The following is a 13,604-nucleotide window of genomic DNA, read 5'->3' as shown; positions in this document are numbered from 1 at the left end:
GTTTTGATGCTTGACTCTTTAGCTAGGATAACTTTTTAAAAACTAGCTTTTTACTGTCTCAGGGTTTTGGGGGAGCAGGAGGGGTGGTATCTGAAAGGACTGAAGGGGGGGTAGGAGCCGCTACCTTGAGTGGAGCTGAAAATGGGGTAGAATCTGTAACTGATTTTGTCTGTTGTGGATTTCTCATAATTTCCCAGCATCATTCCTTGTACAGATGTATCGTTCCCAAACAAAGGCTTGTAAAACACACAGCAGAAACTGAGCGTGCTGACAGAGTCCTCCTCCTTTATATACATCAAACATAACCAGCTGTGTGTGAGTATGCATCCCTATCTTTTATCCACACCATCCATGTGCATGTGGTCCATTTGGAATTTCCAGGAAGTATGTGCTGGCATATGTTTTCTTTTTGTCCCTTCGTATTTTCCCCTCACATGTCATTGCCTTCTGATTTAACATCTGACTGTCAGATTACTAGATTGTCCCTCTCTTAGATTTTGCCTGTGAGCTTTTTTCGGACTACGGAAAATGCTTCTCGATACCCAATTATAAATCAATAATGTATGTTAACTGGTTATTGTGCATATTTTAAAATGTAAATAATAATTTTAAGAGGAAAAGGAATAACAGCAACAAAAAAAAGGATGTGCAGTTGGGCATCACCTGTCAACTATGCCCACATATGCATTGCGTGCATTATCAGGATATTTTAGTGGGCAGGCTCAGGTTTGAATCATCCAAGTTACTTGGGAAGTGTGTTCATTAACGATTCCTATGTCAATCATGCTGAGCAAATTTTTAATCACCCAGGTTGGGTTCGATAATGTTTCTGAAATGCATATCTTTATCAGTTTACAGGATGTTATTGGTCTTTGTGTTGTGGGGGTGGAAGGAATGTTCCTCAATGAAAAGGTCAGTAAGTGGACAGGTTTCCCTGAAGTTGGTTTGCCCAATACTTCCAATATTTTTCTGCAATGCATAGCTACAGGGGAATGTTGGGTATATTCTAGTCTGCATATTGAGTTCACATGAGGCACCAATGAGGTCCCATAGGCTCGGCCAATGCCCCACATGAACTGACTACACACCCTAGAGCAGGGCAGTAGAACCTCTGGCCTGGGGGCAACTCTGGCCCTCCTAGAGTCCCAGTCTGGCCCTCTGGGGTTCCCCAGACAGCCATGACCCCTTCCCCTGGCCCCACCCCCTTATTTATTTATTTATTTATTTCTATACCGCCCAGTAGCCAAAGCTCTCTGGGAGGTTCACAAAACCCTTCCTCCAACCAGCAATCATTTGGTGGTTTCCCAATCTATGAGCAGTTTTCCCCCATTCTGAAAGGTGGAAATGCTTCTCCTAAGGCTTACTTAACTGGTAGAAAGAGCTTTAAGCTACAGTAGGCTGGTGTTTGGGGCCCTGCCCCTTTTGCCTTTGGACCACCCCCAAAGGCAATAGGGGATGAGATCTTTCTTTTGCCCTCTTGGGTGCTAACATGCAAGCACTTGGGTTTAGGCAATGCAGCCCTAACTTGAGTAGAGTATTAGTAGTTCCTAATGTGGCCAGCAAGACGCAAGGAAAAATCGGAGAGAATGTGCTGGGGTGGCTTGAGAGAGGGTGGGGTTTCCATGCTTTATTCACAAACCAATTAGGAGTATAACAACTGCGCGGGGGGGGGGATTTTAAAACATAATTTTGTCCCAACTAGGGTCATTTCCAATTACATTCCCCACCCCTCTAACAGTAGAATCTAAGGAGTAGGGGAAGCAGACGGAGTAGGGGAAGAGTAAAGAACAGCGAGTAAAGAATAGCAAAACCTCTCCCCCCCCCCTCTAAACTAAGTTAGGTGTTCAGGCAGCTGATATGCCTTGGGACCCTAGCATCTGATGTGAGAGGAAGAAATTACTGAGCAACATGATGATCCCAAGCACTTGAGATCACAAGAATATCTGCGTTGGATCAGACCGAAGGCCTTTCTATCTCACTCAGCATCCTCTTTCCCACAGTGGGCAACCAGATGCCTCTGGGAAGCCCATAAGAAGGGTGTGGAGGCAATAGACCTCTCCTGCTGTTGTTCCCCAGCAGCTCACATTTAGAGCAATTGATACGCAGAACCTGGAGGTACCATATAACCGTCATGACTAGTAGCCATTGATAGCCCTGTCATCCATACATATGTCTAATCTTCTTTTAAAGCCCTATAAGTTTACAGAGGTGAAGAGGCTTCTGGCACTAGTGCAAGCGAAAGAGGAGAATTATAGGAGGATAACGAGGTTGAAGTTTCTGTGCTCACGTGTGTGTGAATCCTGAACAAAAGTTGAGCATTTTGAGACAGGTTTTCCAAATTAATAATATAGTAATATTATCCTGGATTCAAACTGTCCTGGAGCAGCGAGAGATGTAATCAGTGCGAAGTAGCAAGCATACTCTATGTTCCATATTCTTTATTTAAAAATGGATATGAATTACTAAGAATTTAAATCGACGAACATTTTGCAAGTCTGAGAAACAAATTTCCACATGAAAATACAATGGAGAGAAATGGGTCTTCTAGATTTTACTTATATAGAGAGACATGTATGAGTGCACATATATGCCCTTTACATAAAATTGGTTAAATTAATAGTCTAGTCTTTGTGAAGGTGAAGGTCAGAGTTGGTTCCACTGGAGTTTGGACAATCTAGATTCTGTACCTTCTGAAATCAGTATTCATTATTATTCCTAATTCCAGAGATGTAGGTTAATAAAAGTAATTTCTGAATCAAGAAAGCCACATTCAAACACATGCTTTTGAAATTTGCCATTTTCTTTTGGATTCATTGAGGTATTCCCATGCCCCAAAGCAATCAACAAGTTCATTTGGAGTTATGAAATATGAATTTGGAAATTGAGGCTGTAATGCTATACAGATTTACCTGAGAGTATATTCTATTGAACTCAATAGGACTTGTCTGAGTAGACATGCATAGGATTACACTGTCAGTCATCTTGAAAGGGTCCCAAGGAAGTAGTAATCACGAAATTATATTTGGCTTGTAGACTGAAAAGTGGGGAAAGGTATAATAGATTACACCTTAATTGCTGCTCAAATATATATGAGTGAACGTTACAGTAATTCATTATGGTTGCAACATTATTTAAATGTTAGAGACCTGCAGCAAGGTATTTTACTGGTTATTAAAAATAATATTCCCAGGGAACTTTGGTCTAATCTAGCATGGCGGTTCTTACGTTATGCTGCAAGATAATAAAATACTTTCATAGCAGGAAATCATGCTGTTCATAAATGCATGGAGTGAATCCACCATTCTTTCAATACTTTCGATGTAGACTTTTTAAAAGTAATAATTTACAGCTGGGAAGATGTTAAGCATTCTAACAGAAATTCAGGGCATCTTTTTTTTAAAGCTTGATGACAAATTGTTTTTAGAACTTACAAATTGATCAGGCATACAACAACTGCTGCAGGATTTTAAAGCATGTTTTAAAAAAGTGAAATAGAGATTAGGGAAATGAGATTTGAGATGGATCTAGTGGCAGTATACTTAGGCCTACAGACAGGGAATTTTTTTTTTAAATCCCAGAAAAATCACATGTACCGCTCCAGTAACTCATTATTAACTGGAGCTATTTCTCATGAATTATAATAATCCCTGACTATTGTCCATGATGGCTGAGGCTTATGGGAGTTGTAGTCAAAAACATCTGGAGGGTACCAGGTTGTCTGCTCTAAAAACAAATACTAAAAGCCCATTAGACCCTCTTGTAGGGATGTACAAGAAACATTCAAACAAACCCCATTTGCAACCCTGAATGCGAAGGTGTGTGCATTTTCTGAGAGAACATTCTCACATTTCCAAACTTGCGAGCCCTTTCGAAAAATGTGCATTTTTCATGCTTTACTGAAGGGGGGGGATGCACATTTTGCGTGTGCATGTTTCCGAATGGAAAATGTTCATTTTTCTCAATTGGGGTGGTGGTGGGGAGATGACTAGGAATATGAACAAGGCAAACTGAGCTTCATGGAGGAATTTGAAGAACCCCCATGAGCTGGAACATCACATGTTTGCCCTGTCAAGGGCTCCTTGGAGGTCTCTCTCAGTTTAATCCAGTAGCCAAGTCCAGACACAGACAAAGGGATTACTTTCAAAGCTTTATTCTTCTTTTACAACTTAACAACTCTATCGTTAGTAACTAGATATGAGCAGCAGAGTACCTATGCCCTAAGTTGGAACAGTTGGTCCCCGTTTGAAAGGGAATTACTGGCAGACCCCTGAACTTAAGGACTAGGGAGAGTCCCTCCCCTTTTCCCTTGGATCCTCTGGGCGCAGCCGTTGTTTGCGCGCCAACCGGGCACTACGCCTTTCTGCGCCCTCCATTTGGCGCCGCTCTCTGCGTCGGCGTCACGCGTCCACCAAGTCTGCTTCCCGCACTCTGTCACTCCCTGGACTGCTATCTAAGGTAGGAATGCTGGTGGGAGGAATCTCCGTCAGCTGTTGGCCCTGGGAAAGAGGAGCGCGCTCCTCTCCCAGGAGCGACTGCTCTTCCTCAGAATCAGAACTACTCTGGGATTCTATGGGCTCAGTGTCCACCCTGACATGCCCATCCCTACCCTCTTAGTCACTTCAGCACCATTTATAGATTCCCAGAACACAATCCCTATTTTGGTAAGCCTTTTTTTTTTTTTTATATAGTCAGCGCATACTATTCATGGCTCTGCCTTATGTTCACAAAACTCTGTAGCACCATGTTGAACGTTTCTCCTGAAAATGATGTCTTAATAAGCTTAGTACTTTGTCCCCTGAACAGCATTATAATTGACTAAAAGTAGCAAAGGCATTTACTGCAAGGGTTCTTTTTAGCCCTTGAGGCAAGTGGTTTCATTAAACTTTGCATCACAATCAGTCAGAATTCTAGAAGTGTCCAGCTACCCTATCTACCACCCAGTTAAGCCAAACTACTTGGATTCAAGCCGGTTTCATTCCCATTCTGCTGTGCCATTTCAAATGTGACTCCTATCAGAACTGTAAAACTTGCTGGTCCAGCAAACAAGTTTGTGGAATGGAAACCTTCAGAATGGAGCGTCAGTGTAATGCAGGCTTGCAAATAGCCATTTTCTTAGTCGCCTGTGGCAAGTAAGCACTATCTCCAGGTGGAGAAGTTTTCATAAACTTGCTTTCTCTTTTAAGTCATGGATGTCCCACAAATTATTAATGTAGATATTGTGGGCAGAAGGACTCATAACATTTGGGGCATTAGTTGCAAAGCTGTAGTGTTACAACACATGATGTTATGTTGATGCCAAAGGCACATGTACCAGCATGGCTGCAAAGTTGTGAGCCTCAAGTTGTTTATTTATGAGTAGTACTGTTGAAATTATTTAATTGAAGAAATGTGTTGAATCTATTTGGTGTGAAATGTCTCTTTCCACTCTGCATTGGTAGTAGCACCTGGAAGCAATGGATATCCCACTAGTCAGGAGAAGAACCAGCCAGGCCACACTAAAACATAGGAAGGGAAACTCGCCCTGCTGAATTTTGGGGGAAATTATAAGAATGTAATGCTGAAGGATATGGGCACTGACAGCACTGAGTTCCCGGTTAAGTCTTTAATTGGGAGGCACTATAGCTCAGTGGTAGAGCACATGTTTTGCATGCAGAAGCTCCCAAGTTCAGTCCCTGGCAAATACAGTTAAAAAGGGTATCTCTCCCCCATGGCTTTCTCAGAATAGTGCATTCAGTTATGAGGTCCAGATTCTGAGTAGGCTCCTGTACCACTGGGAAAACAGAATGAAATTCTCTTTCTTAAGGTATGAGCTTCAGATTAGATTCTCCTACTCACATAAAATTCTCCACTTTAAATTCTCCATCTAAAGGTATGAACCCCACATTAAGGTATGCCCTCTTAGTAAAGGACTGTTGAGAAGTATGAACATAGGAGTTAGAACCTTCAGTTAACTTTTGTAAGAACACATTGTGAATTTACTCATCTTTTCCCCTCTTTGTGGAGATGGGAAACTCAAATTTCTTGCTCATTAGAGACTCAGTATATGAACTTTATGAGGCCTCCTTTCAGGAGAAATAAGCAATCTTCCAAGGTTAATCAAAATGTCTTCCATTTTACTGAACTTATTTTATCAAATGATTGCAGATACAGGTACTAAACAGGAACCAAGATTTCTATAGCATCTTCTTTCTACAGTTTAAGGACTGCATGGTTGCCAGGGCCTTGGGGAGGGGGACAAGGAGATGACGGAAGCCAAAAAAAGGGGAGGAGTACCCCTATGTCTAAATTAAAAGCAGAGATCTGTATTAGACCACCAGCTTGGCGAAGAAAGCATTTTTTGTTTAAATCAGTGATTGGGAATTTCGCCCTAAATTGTTATAAACTTGGCTCTTTCGCACTTGCATATTTTTCCTGCAGCTCTCCCAAAGAACTCTGTCTTTTAATTTATCAAAGGGCTTATTAATGGAGGTTATTGTGTGCTTGCAACTCCATGACTCCTGTGAGGACGTTCTGTGCCCCCTCCCAGGATGCGATTTGACAAAAGCGGCTAGAAGAAGCTTTAATTAAATGTCTGGTTTGAATGGGATTAACTGCCTGATTAATCCTGCCTCTGTCTGCCTGTCAATCATGCCTGTCATTATAATTGTCAGCTATATAGCCACTAACTATGTGAAAACTCAGTCTGGCTGCCCTTTATTTATATATGTAATTTTAGATTTATTTATTTTACATTTGTCCGAAAGAAGCCTATTTCTCAGCCTCCAGAGTTTGCTACTGCAGCCTGTTGTCAAGCAGGAGACCCGATTCGGCTCCATGCTACTTCACTGTTTGGGTGCCGTCCAACTTTCCTCGGCACTAACTCCAACTGAATTCAGTGGGATTTGCTCCAAATAAGCATCCACAAGATTGCACCATTTCTGTACAAGCTCACTCAGGTCACTCATTGTGTGATCAGTTCTCTAGACTGCACCACACATCTTTCTGTGATGTTCACATTTTCTTAAAGTTGCAAGTCCTGCCACTGTCTGTGTGAGACTATCTAGCATAGCCAATGCTAGGTCATGAGGGAAAAGCTCAGCAGGGCTTCTCCCTCACTGTTATGCAGATGACTTCCAAATTTAGTTTGACATCCCTGACCTCTTGCCTTCTGACCAGTCCCATATCTTTTCACAATTTGATTACCGTCTCTTTCTGAGCATTCCACCATCACTTGTTAGTGGTGTTGATCCCAGGTTGGAAGCCATTGACGCATTGCAGCAACAGATGAGGCAGCTTTGGCTTCTCTCCCTAGGAATTTCCCATTCCTCCCCCAACCGTCTCATCTACCCCCTTCAACTTGCTGTAATGGGCACTGAACTCAAGGAGTGCCACGCCGAGAAGCAGGAGGGCGAAACTGTAGCATCCCTCACTAGGTCAGGAATTTTATTTATTACCTGTGTGGTGAATAATGATAAGAAGCCTTATAGGGAGGGTGATATATACATTTAGGGCGCAATCCTATGGCTGCTAGTCAGTGGCTAGACGGCCATAGGATTGGTTGGTTCCCAGAGAACCACCTTCCCTCACCCTCCCCTGCCGTCTCATAGGTGGCGTGGATCGTCCCCAGGCTCCACGCTCGTAAAAGCAGTGCAGAGAGAGGCAAAACGGGGTGGTCCTGGGGGCGGGGAGGGGCAGGGAGTGCGGAAGTGCCAGTACGATGCTTCTTATGCGTTGTCCAGCCTCCCCACCCCGCACTCCAACATCCTGCAGCTAGACAGACAAAATCGGCCATCTAGCTGCGAATGCAGGGCAGCTGGAGCATAGAGGAGAGGATCCCTTCCATGCTCTTCTCTCCATGCATTGGATAGGCGGTCGCCTCTAAATTTGGAGGTGGCCGCCTCTCCACATAGGATTGCACCCTTAATAATAACTAAAATGTATGTGTACAGTCAGATCTCTGGTTGCAGCCTGCAACATCATCTAAGCTGGCTCACAGGAAAAACTCGACTCCTGCCTTTCTCTGTCACAGTTGGTGATACTACCATGTATCTTCCCTCTGTGGCCTACAAAGAAACCTAGAGCTACCACACACATACCCACGGAGAAAAACAACTTGCATGTGAAGTTCCGCAATGTCAGTGACATTACTGTATACGGAGAAAGTCCCATAAAAATCAGGCCTATATGTATTACATTGCCATGAAAACGTACACTCCTAGTGCAATTTTAAAACAACAGCAGCAACATGTTAGCTGGCATTCCCAAGATGGCATCAAATAAAGCAGAATGGATTATGCTTGTGAGGGAAGAAGGCCAGCAAGGAAGTGGTTAAGAGTGGTTTTGAGGGCTGGTATGTGAGCGTTTTGATACTACTAGCTACAGACAGAAGAGGAGAGGTCGTGGAGATGCTAAAAAAGGAGGACGGCCAAGACTTTGCAGATATTTGGGCGTGTGTGTTGGGGGGGAACAGTGTTGGCTCCAGATTTTGGGGGCCCTTATGCAAGATGTTCTCAATGGGCCCTCCTTGCCACTGTCCCGTTCACTTACTCTCTCCCACTGGGCCCAATCTGTACCAAGACTGGCAAAGTCAAGACACACAGAGGCTGAGGTTCCTTCACATTGCTCTTTTCACTGCTCTCACGCTTGGAGATGGCAGGTGAGCAAGAAGAAATAATGAGGAGGAAGAGGAAGAGGAAGAGCAGGGCCATGAGGCTCTGGAGGTCAGCAGTGGCCCTCCTGCTGGGGTGTGGGTCTTGGCAGGTGCCCAACAATGCTGACCCCTGAAGCCAGCCCCCTTCTGCGTAGAAGGATAGGGAGCAGCTGGCAATTATTCCAAGGTTGAGAAAAGCTCATCTGTCGCAAGCTATGCCCATGGATGGATGCATGGTAAAACAATTTCAGACATGCCGAAGATCCTAGTAGATCTTGTTTCTCAGGAGAGCAGCTTGTTTATTGGGGAGCAAGCCCCACTGAGTTTAATAGGGCTTACTCCCAAGGAAGTGTGCATAAGATTGCAGCTTTAGAGCCTGATCCTTATGCATGTTAAGTTTATTGAGACTTACTCCCTGGTAAGCATGCTTAGGATTCAACCCATGCAGCCTGCTACTATGCAGTTAGGCACATTAGTTTTAATAGGATCAAGCTGTTTCTGTGGGGAACTTACCAATGCCGAGCCGGGGAGCCTGTTTAGAATGCCAAGGCTCTGTAACAAGGTGCCTCTGGGAATGGGCAGAGTCCTGTTCCTTCACCAGTGAGTACCACATATCTAGATATGCTCAATGAAAGCAGCTATTCAGTGGGGGCACAGGGCTCCCAGTTTAGAGAGTGTGAGCTTTGGGGTCGTATCCGATGTTCGTTTAACTAAAATCCCATTCATTTCAATGGTTCTACTCTAAGTAGGACAACCCTTGGCCTCAACCCTTCAAGACTGCTCTTTTGATACATATAGAAATGAACCATACATAGGTGTAGGTATGTTTATTTATGCATTGCATTTCTATACCGCCTAATAGCTGAAGCTCTCTGGGTGGTTCACAACGATGTATGTATAACATACACACGTGTGTGTGTGTGTGTGTGTGTGTGTAGGTGCGTGTACACTCGCCAAATTGGTTCCAAACTCTCTTAATAAATCTTCCTTTGTCTTCTCGAAAACGTTCCAGTTGCAAGGAGGGGCGGGAGCCCCTGAAAACATCCCTTGGAACGAAACGCTTTACTAATGTAGGAAAACTTTGGAAGGACTGGCGAAGGCAGAAAAAGGCTGCACCGGGGGTGCGCCTCGCACCGCGGCAGCCCTCGCTTCATCTCTCTCTCTCTCTGTCTCTCTGTCTCTCTCTCTCTGGCGGTGATTGACACACGGAGAGGAGGCGCCTCCTGGTAACAAAAGTCCGCGGCGCCGGGCTCGGGCGCGCGTGTGTTTGGAGAGCAAATCCGGCGAGGGCGGCCGAGGTTCGCCGCCAGGGGGAGGAGGGGGAGCCCCGCGAAGGCGCTGGGGAGCGCCGCAAAGAGCGCGGCCACTCCCCGGCCAGCTCGGCAGAAGCGAGCGCGTCTCTCGCTCGCCCCGCATCACCGCCCCAGTCCGACCTGTGGATTATACCTGGAGCCGCTGTCGCCTCCGGCCTTCTTTGGGGAGGCCCGGCTCGCCTGTGGATTTCGAGTTGGTGTAAACCCGCCTTGCAAGGAGCGGGGCGGGGGGCGGCGGCGGCGGCGGCGGCGAAATCCGGCGGGAGAGGAGCGCCTCGTAGGACGTAGAAACTTCCCCCGCTCCGCTGCAGTGGCCTTTCATATATATACATATATGTGTCCTTAGCGTCCTCTTTGTCTCTCCCCGCCTCCCTGCCCAGCCCGAAGAGCTTTCTGGGGCTCGACATGGTGGGTGCTGGGAGGAGGACGAGAGCATGAAGCCTGCAGGATGGGCGCGAACAATGGCAAACAGTACGGCAGTGACGGTGAGTCCGCTGCGCCGGGGCGGCGGGGATCGCGGGCGCGTCCTTGGATGGCTCCGGGGCTGTGTGCGCGCGCGCGCGTGCGTGTGTGTGGTGCGCGCCGTGGGATGGGCTGGAGAGAGCGCCGCCAGCCGCTCCGGAGCGTCTTGAGTGTTTGCAGACGCTCCCCGAGCAGCAGGAGTTCGCCCCTCCCCAGTTCAAGAACTGCAAAGTTGCAGCCCTTTTCCCGGGAAAATCTGGATGTCTCCTGGCGAAGTTCAAGGCAGGGTTGTAGTTTCCTTCCGTAGTTTGAGAGGGTGTTTTGCGAGGGTGTTTCTCTCCCCCCCCCCCATGCAACCCGATCCACAGGCATGTTTAGTCAGCCCCGCTGACTTCAGTGGTGCTTATTCCAAAGTTATGTGTGCATAGGATGGTCACCTGGGCTAGGCTTCACTTCGGGGTGGGGCGGGATGCAGAGGGTTGCCTGTGGCATTTTAGTAAAAGGGTGGGTGGGGGAGCAGCCTGCTCCAACCTGGCACTCTCCAGAGGTGTTGGACTACAACTCCCATATTCACCCAGGAATGATGGGAGTTGTAGTCTGATACATCTGGAAAAGCACCAGGTTGGGGAAGGCTGCTGTATAAAAATAGGGAGCTGTTTGCTTTGGTGGAATGCTGCTTACACCACCGGCATATGCCTGGTGTAACAAAAGCGTGACTTGTATGCATTGACAAAAGCTGCCTGCTTTCTTTTCTTTTTCCGCAGAATTTTGAGATCAGGGGTGGGCAACTTCTGGCCTTCTGCAAGTTGTTGGATTGCAACTCCCATCAGCCCTAACCAAGATAGCCAATGGTGAGGGATGATGGGAGTTGCAGCCCAACAAAATCCGGAGGGGCACAAATTGGCACACTGTATGGATCGCTCTCAAAAATACATCCCGCAGGTACATTCTCACCTGCAGTCTCCAACGGAGACTTACTCCCACAGTAACTTCAGCAGGAGAGTAAACCAATTATGTGCTGTCCACACTGGCTGCTTGCTTTATTCCTCACTAATCTACAGTGCAGACAGTACAGAAGTGAAGTACTCTATTGCGGAAGTTACTATGGGAGTAAATTAACGCAGTTGCAGACTGTAGGAGCAAATCCATCCATCTTTAGCACCTCCCTTTGTCTCTTTCCACCAGTCTTATCTAAAGTTCCCATTCTGTTTACTGCTCTTGAGCCGCCTCTGCATATAGTTGTTTGTCTTCCTTGCAGTTAAGTTCAGATGTTTTGAGATAACCAGGCTGCAGATCATAACCCCTTCCCACTTTGAGTATTCTGTATCCCTCTCCCATAGTTCTTTCTCCTCCGTTTAACAAGTGTACAGCTCACATTTGTACAATGCTTTGCAGTCATTATCGTGTTTCTTGCCATTAAGGTTGCTGTTAATTTGCAGTTGACTAACTGAGATTGAGATAATGGATTGCCTGTGGCCATCCAGTGAGCCTGGCAGAAGTTGGGTTTCCCTAATCTAAGACCAGCTAATGTGTAATGTCTGAACCATATGGGCTTCCAGATGTGTTGAATCACATTTTATGTATTTTACTGTACTCAGCTGATTGTTCAGTGCTGTATACTGTGTGTACTTTAAAAAAAATCCTTTTGTTGTATATTGCCCTGTGTAACGAGTTTAACTGCTGACAAAGGCCTGCCTTATGAAAAATAAAATAATTAGAAGTGTCAGTTCTTTATGAAATCTTTGCAAAATTTTAATTAGAGAGATGCGCTTTTTTGTTTCCCATATGGGATTGTTTGGGTTTTTGTTGGTGCCAGTCATCCAGACATAATCTGAAAGCGTTTGGAATGCTTTTGGACCAGGGTCCCCTCACTATCTCTGAGGTGTGTATGCCAGTGCAGGTGCTCCAGACCTTGGCTGGGCCTAGTTATGGCAGTGGGGACAGAATGCATATCAGAGGGGAATTTCTGGCTTATTTCTGGAGATGGGAGGATCCCCACCCTATTCCAAAGAATATCCATGGATGTTGGACTCAAGAGCTGCTGCTGAAATAATACCAGTAATCATTTAGAAAGCATCTCAGTTATTTAGGATACTTTGGGATTTAGGCATCCTTACCTTTCACTTTTCTGTCTACAGTTTGTATGTGGCCAAGTTATATTAATTTTGGCCCATCTGTTCTTGTGTAGTTCCTTTTGTCTCTCTCTTTCCCCCACATCACTTTAAGTAAATGAAACATAATACTCTGTTAATAGTGACCAGATTAGAAAAAAGACCAGACAGTACATTTAGTACAAAGAAAGTGGTCCAGTTAATAAATGGGTGAAACCTCAAATCCTTTGGACCTGACATACTGTATAAAGGATGAGGCCACAGATGAATAATGACACAATAATGGTGGATAATGTGATGTTCTTGGGCATGCTCAAAGGCACCCTTTAACTTCATATGTTCCGAGACTAGTTCAGAGTCTGGGGTTGTGCCCTGGCCCAGATTATGTCTTGCTGCCTACCTTGCACTTTTGTGAAATAAAAGTGGTGTTCTCATATGAACTATGTTAACACAGACACTGATGAGCCAGTAAAGACTGTTCTTTGCTTTGGGCTTTTGAACAAGCACTACATGCATTTCTTATAATCCTTTGTCGCTTATTCTTGATATTTCTGGATTCCTGCATTGTGCAGTGCACTGTAAGACTGCTTCCTGGCTAAATGGCAAGTTTTTCAACCCCTGGGACAAAGCAAGAGAGAGGCAGAGTTTAATGTGCTCCAGCTGTTCTCTATAAATGCTATCTCTGCAATTTCACTTTACTAAAATCTTTTTCTGAGCTTGCATTTAGATGTAAAGAGCTAAATCTATCCTCATTCAGATACTGTTCATTACAGAACTGTGTTGGGCTTTGTGCTTTAGCATAAGCAATGACTGGAATGGTCATATTAAACAAAAGCTACGGAACTGTTTTGAAAGTCAATAGTAGCAGCTTCAGGTGCAAACATTTGCCGTTTTTTATTTTTTACCATTTTTCCCGTTAATGGTTTAGGGCACAATCCTATGCACATTTAGACAGAAAAAAGTCCTACTGACTCCCAGCATTCCCCAGCTAGCACTGTAGGACGTTTTTCTGTCTAAATGTGCATAAGATTGCACCCTTAATTTTTTCTGTATTTCTCACCTTATTGCCCGGAGAAGCTGAACATCAGC

General features: G+C 45.1%; 1 protein-coding gene across 1 annotated transcript in view; it reads left to right on the top strand.

Annotated features, from left to right (window-relative positions):
• Positions 1–9,832: 9,832 nt before the first annotated feature.
• Positions 9,833–13,604, top strand: part of FBXL7 (F-box and leucine rich repeat protein 7) — a 197,178-nt gene continuing 193,406 nt past the window's right edge. The window contains exon 1 of the mRNA XM_084848147.1: positions 9,833–10,427. Coding sequence (XP_084704273.1) covers positions 10,391–10,427 — 37 coding nt within the window. The 5' untranslated portion in view covers positions 9,833–10,390. The remainder of the gene's footprint in view (positions 10,428–13,604) is intronic.

Source organism: Heloderma suspectum, chromosome 4 (genome assembly GCF_057233095.1).
Source record: "Heloderma suspectum isolate Gila_16-S chromosome 4, 16-S_ref, whole genome shotgun sequence".
Lineage (NCBI taxonomy): Eukaryota > Metazoa > Chordata > Lepidosauria > Squamata > Helodermatidae > Heloderma > Heloderma suspectum.
Note: the sequence above shows the minus strand (reverse complement) of the source record. Positions and strands in the feature narration are given on the sequence as shown.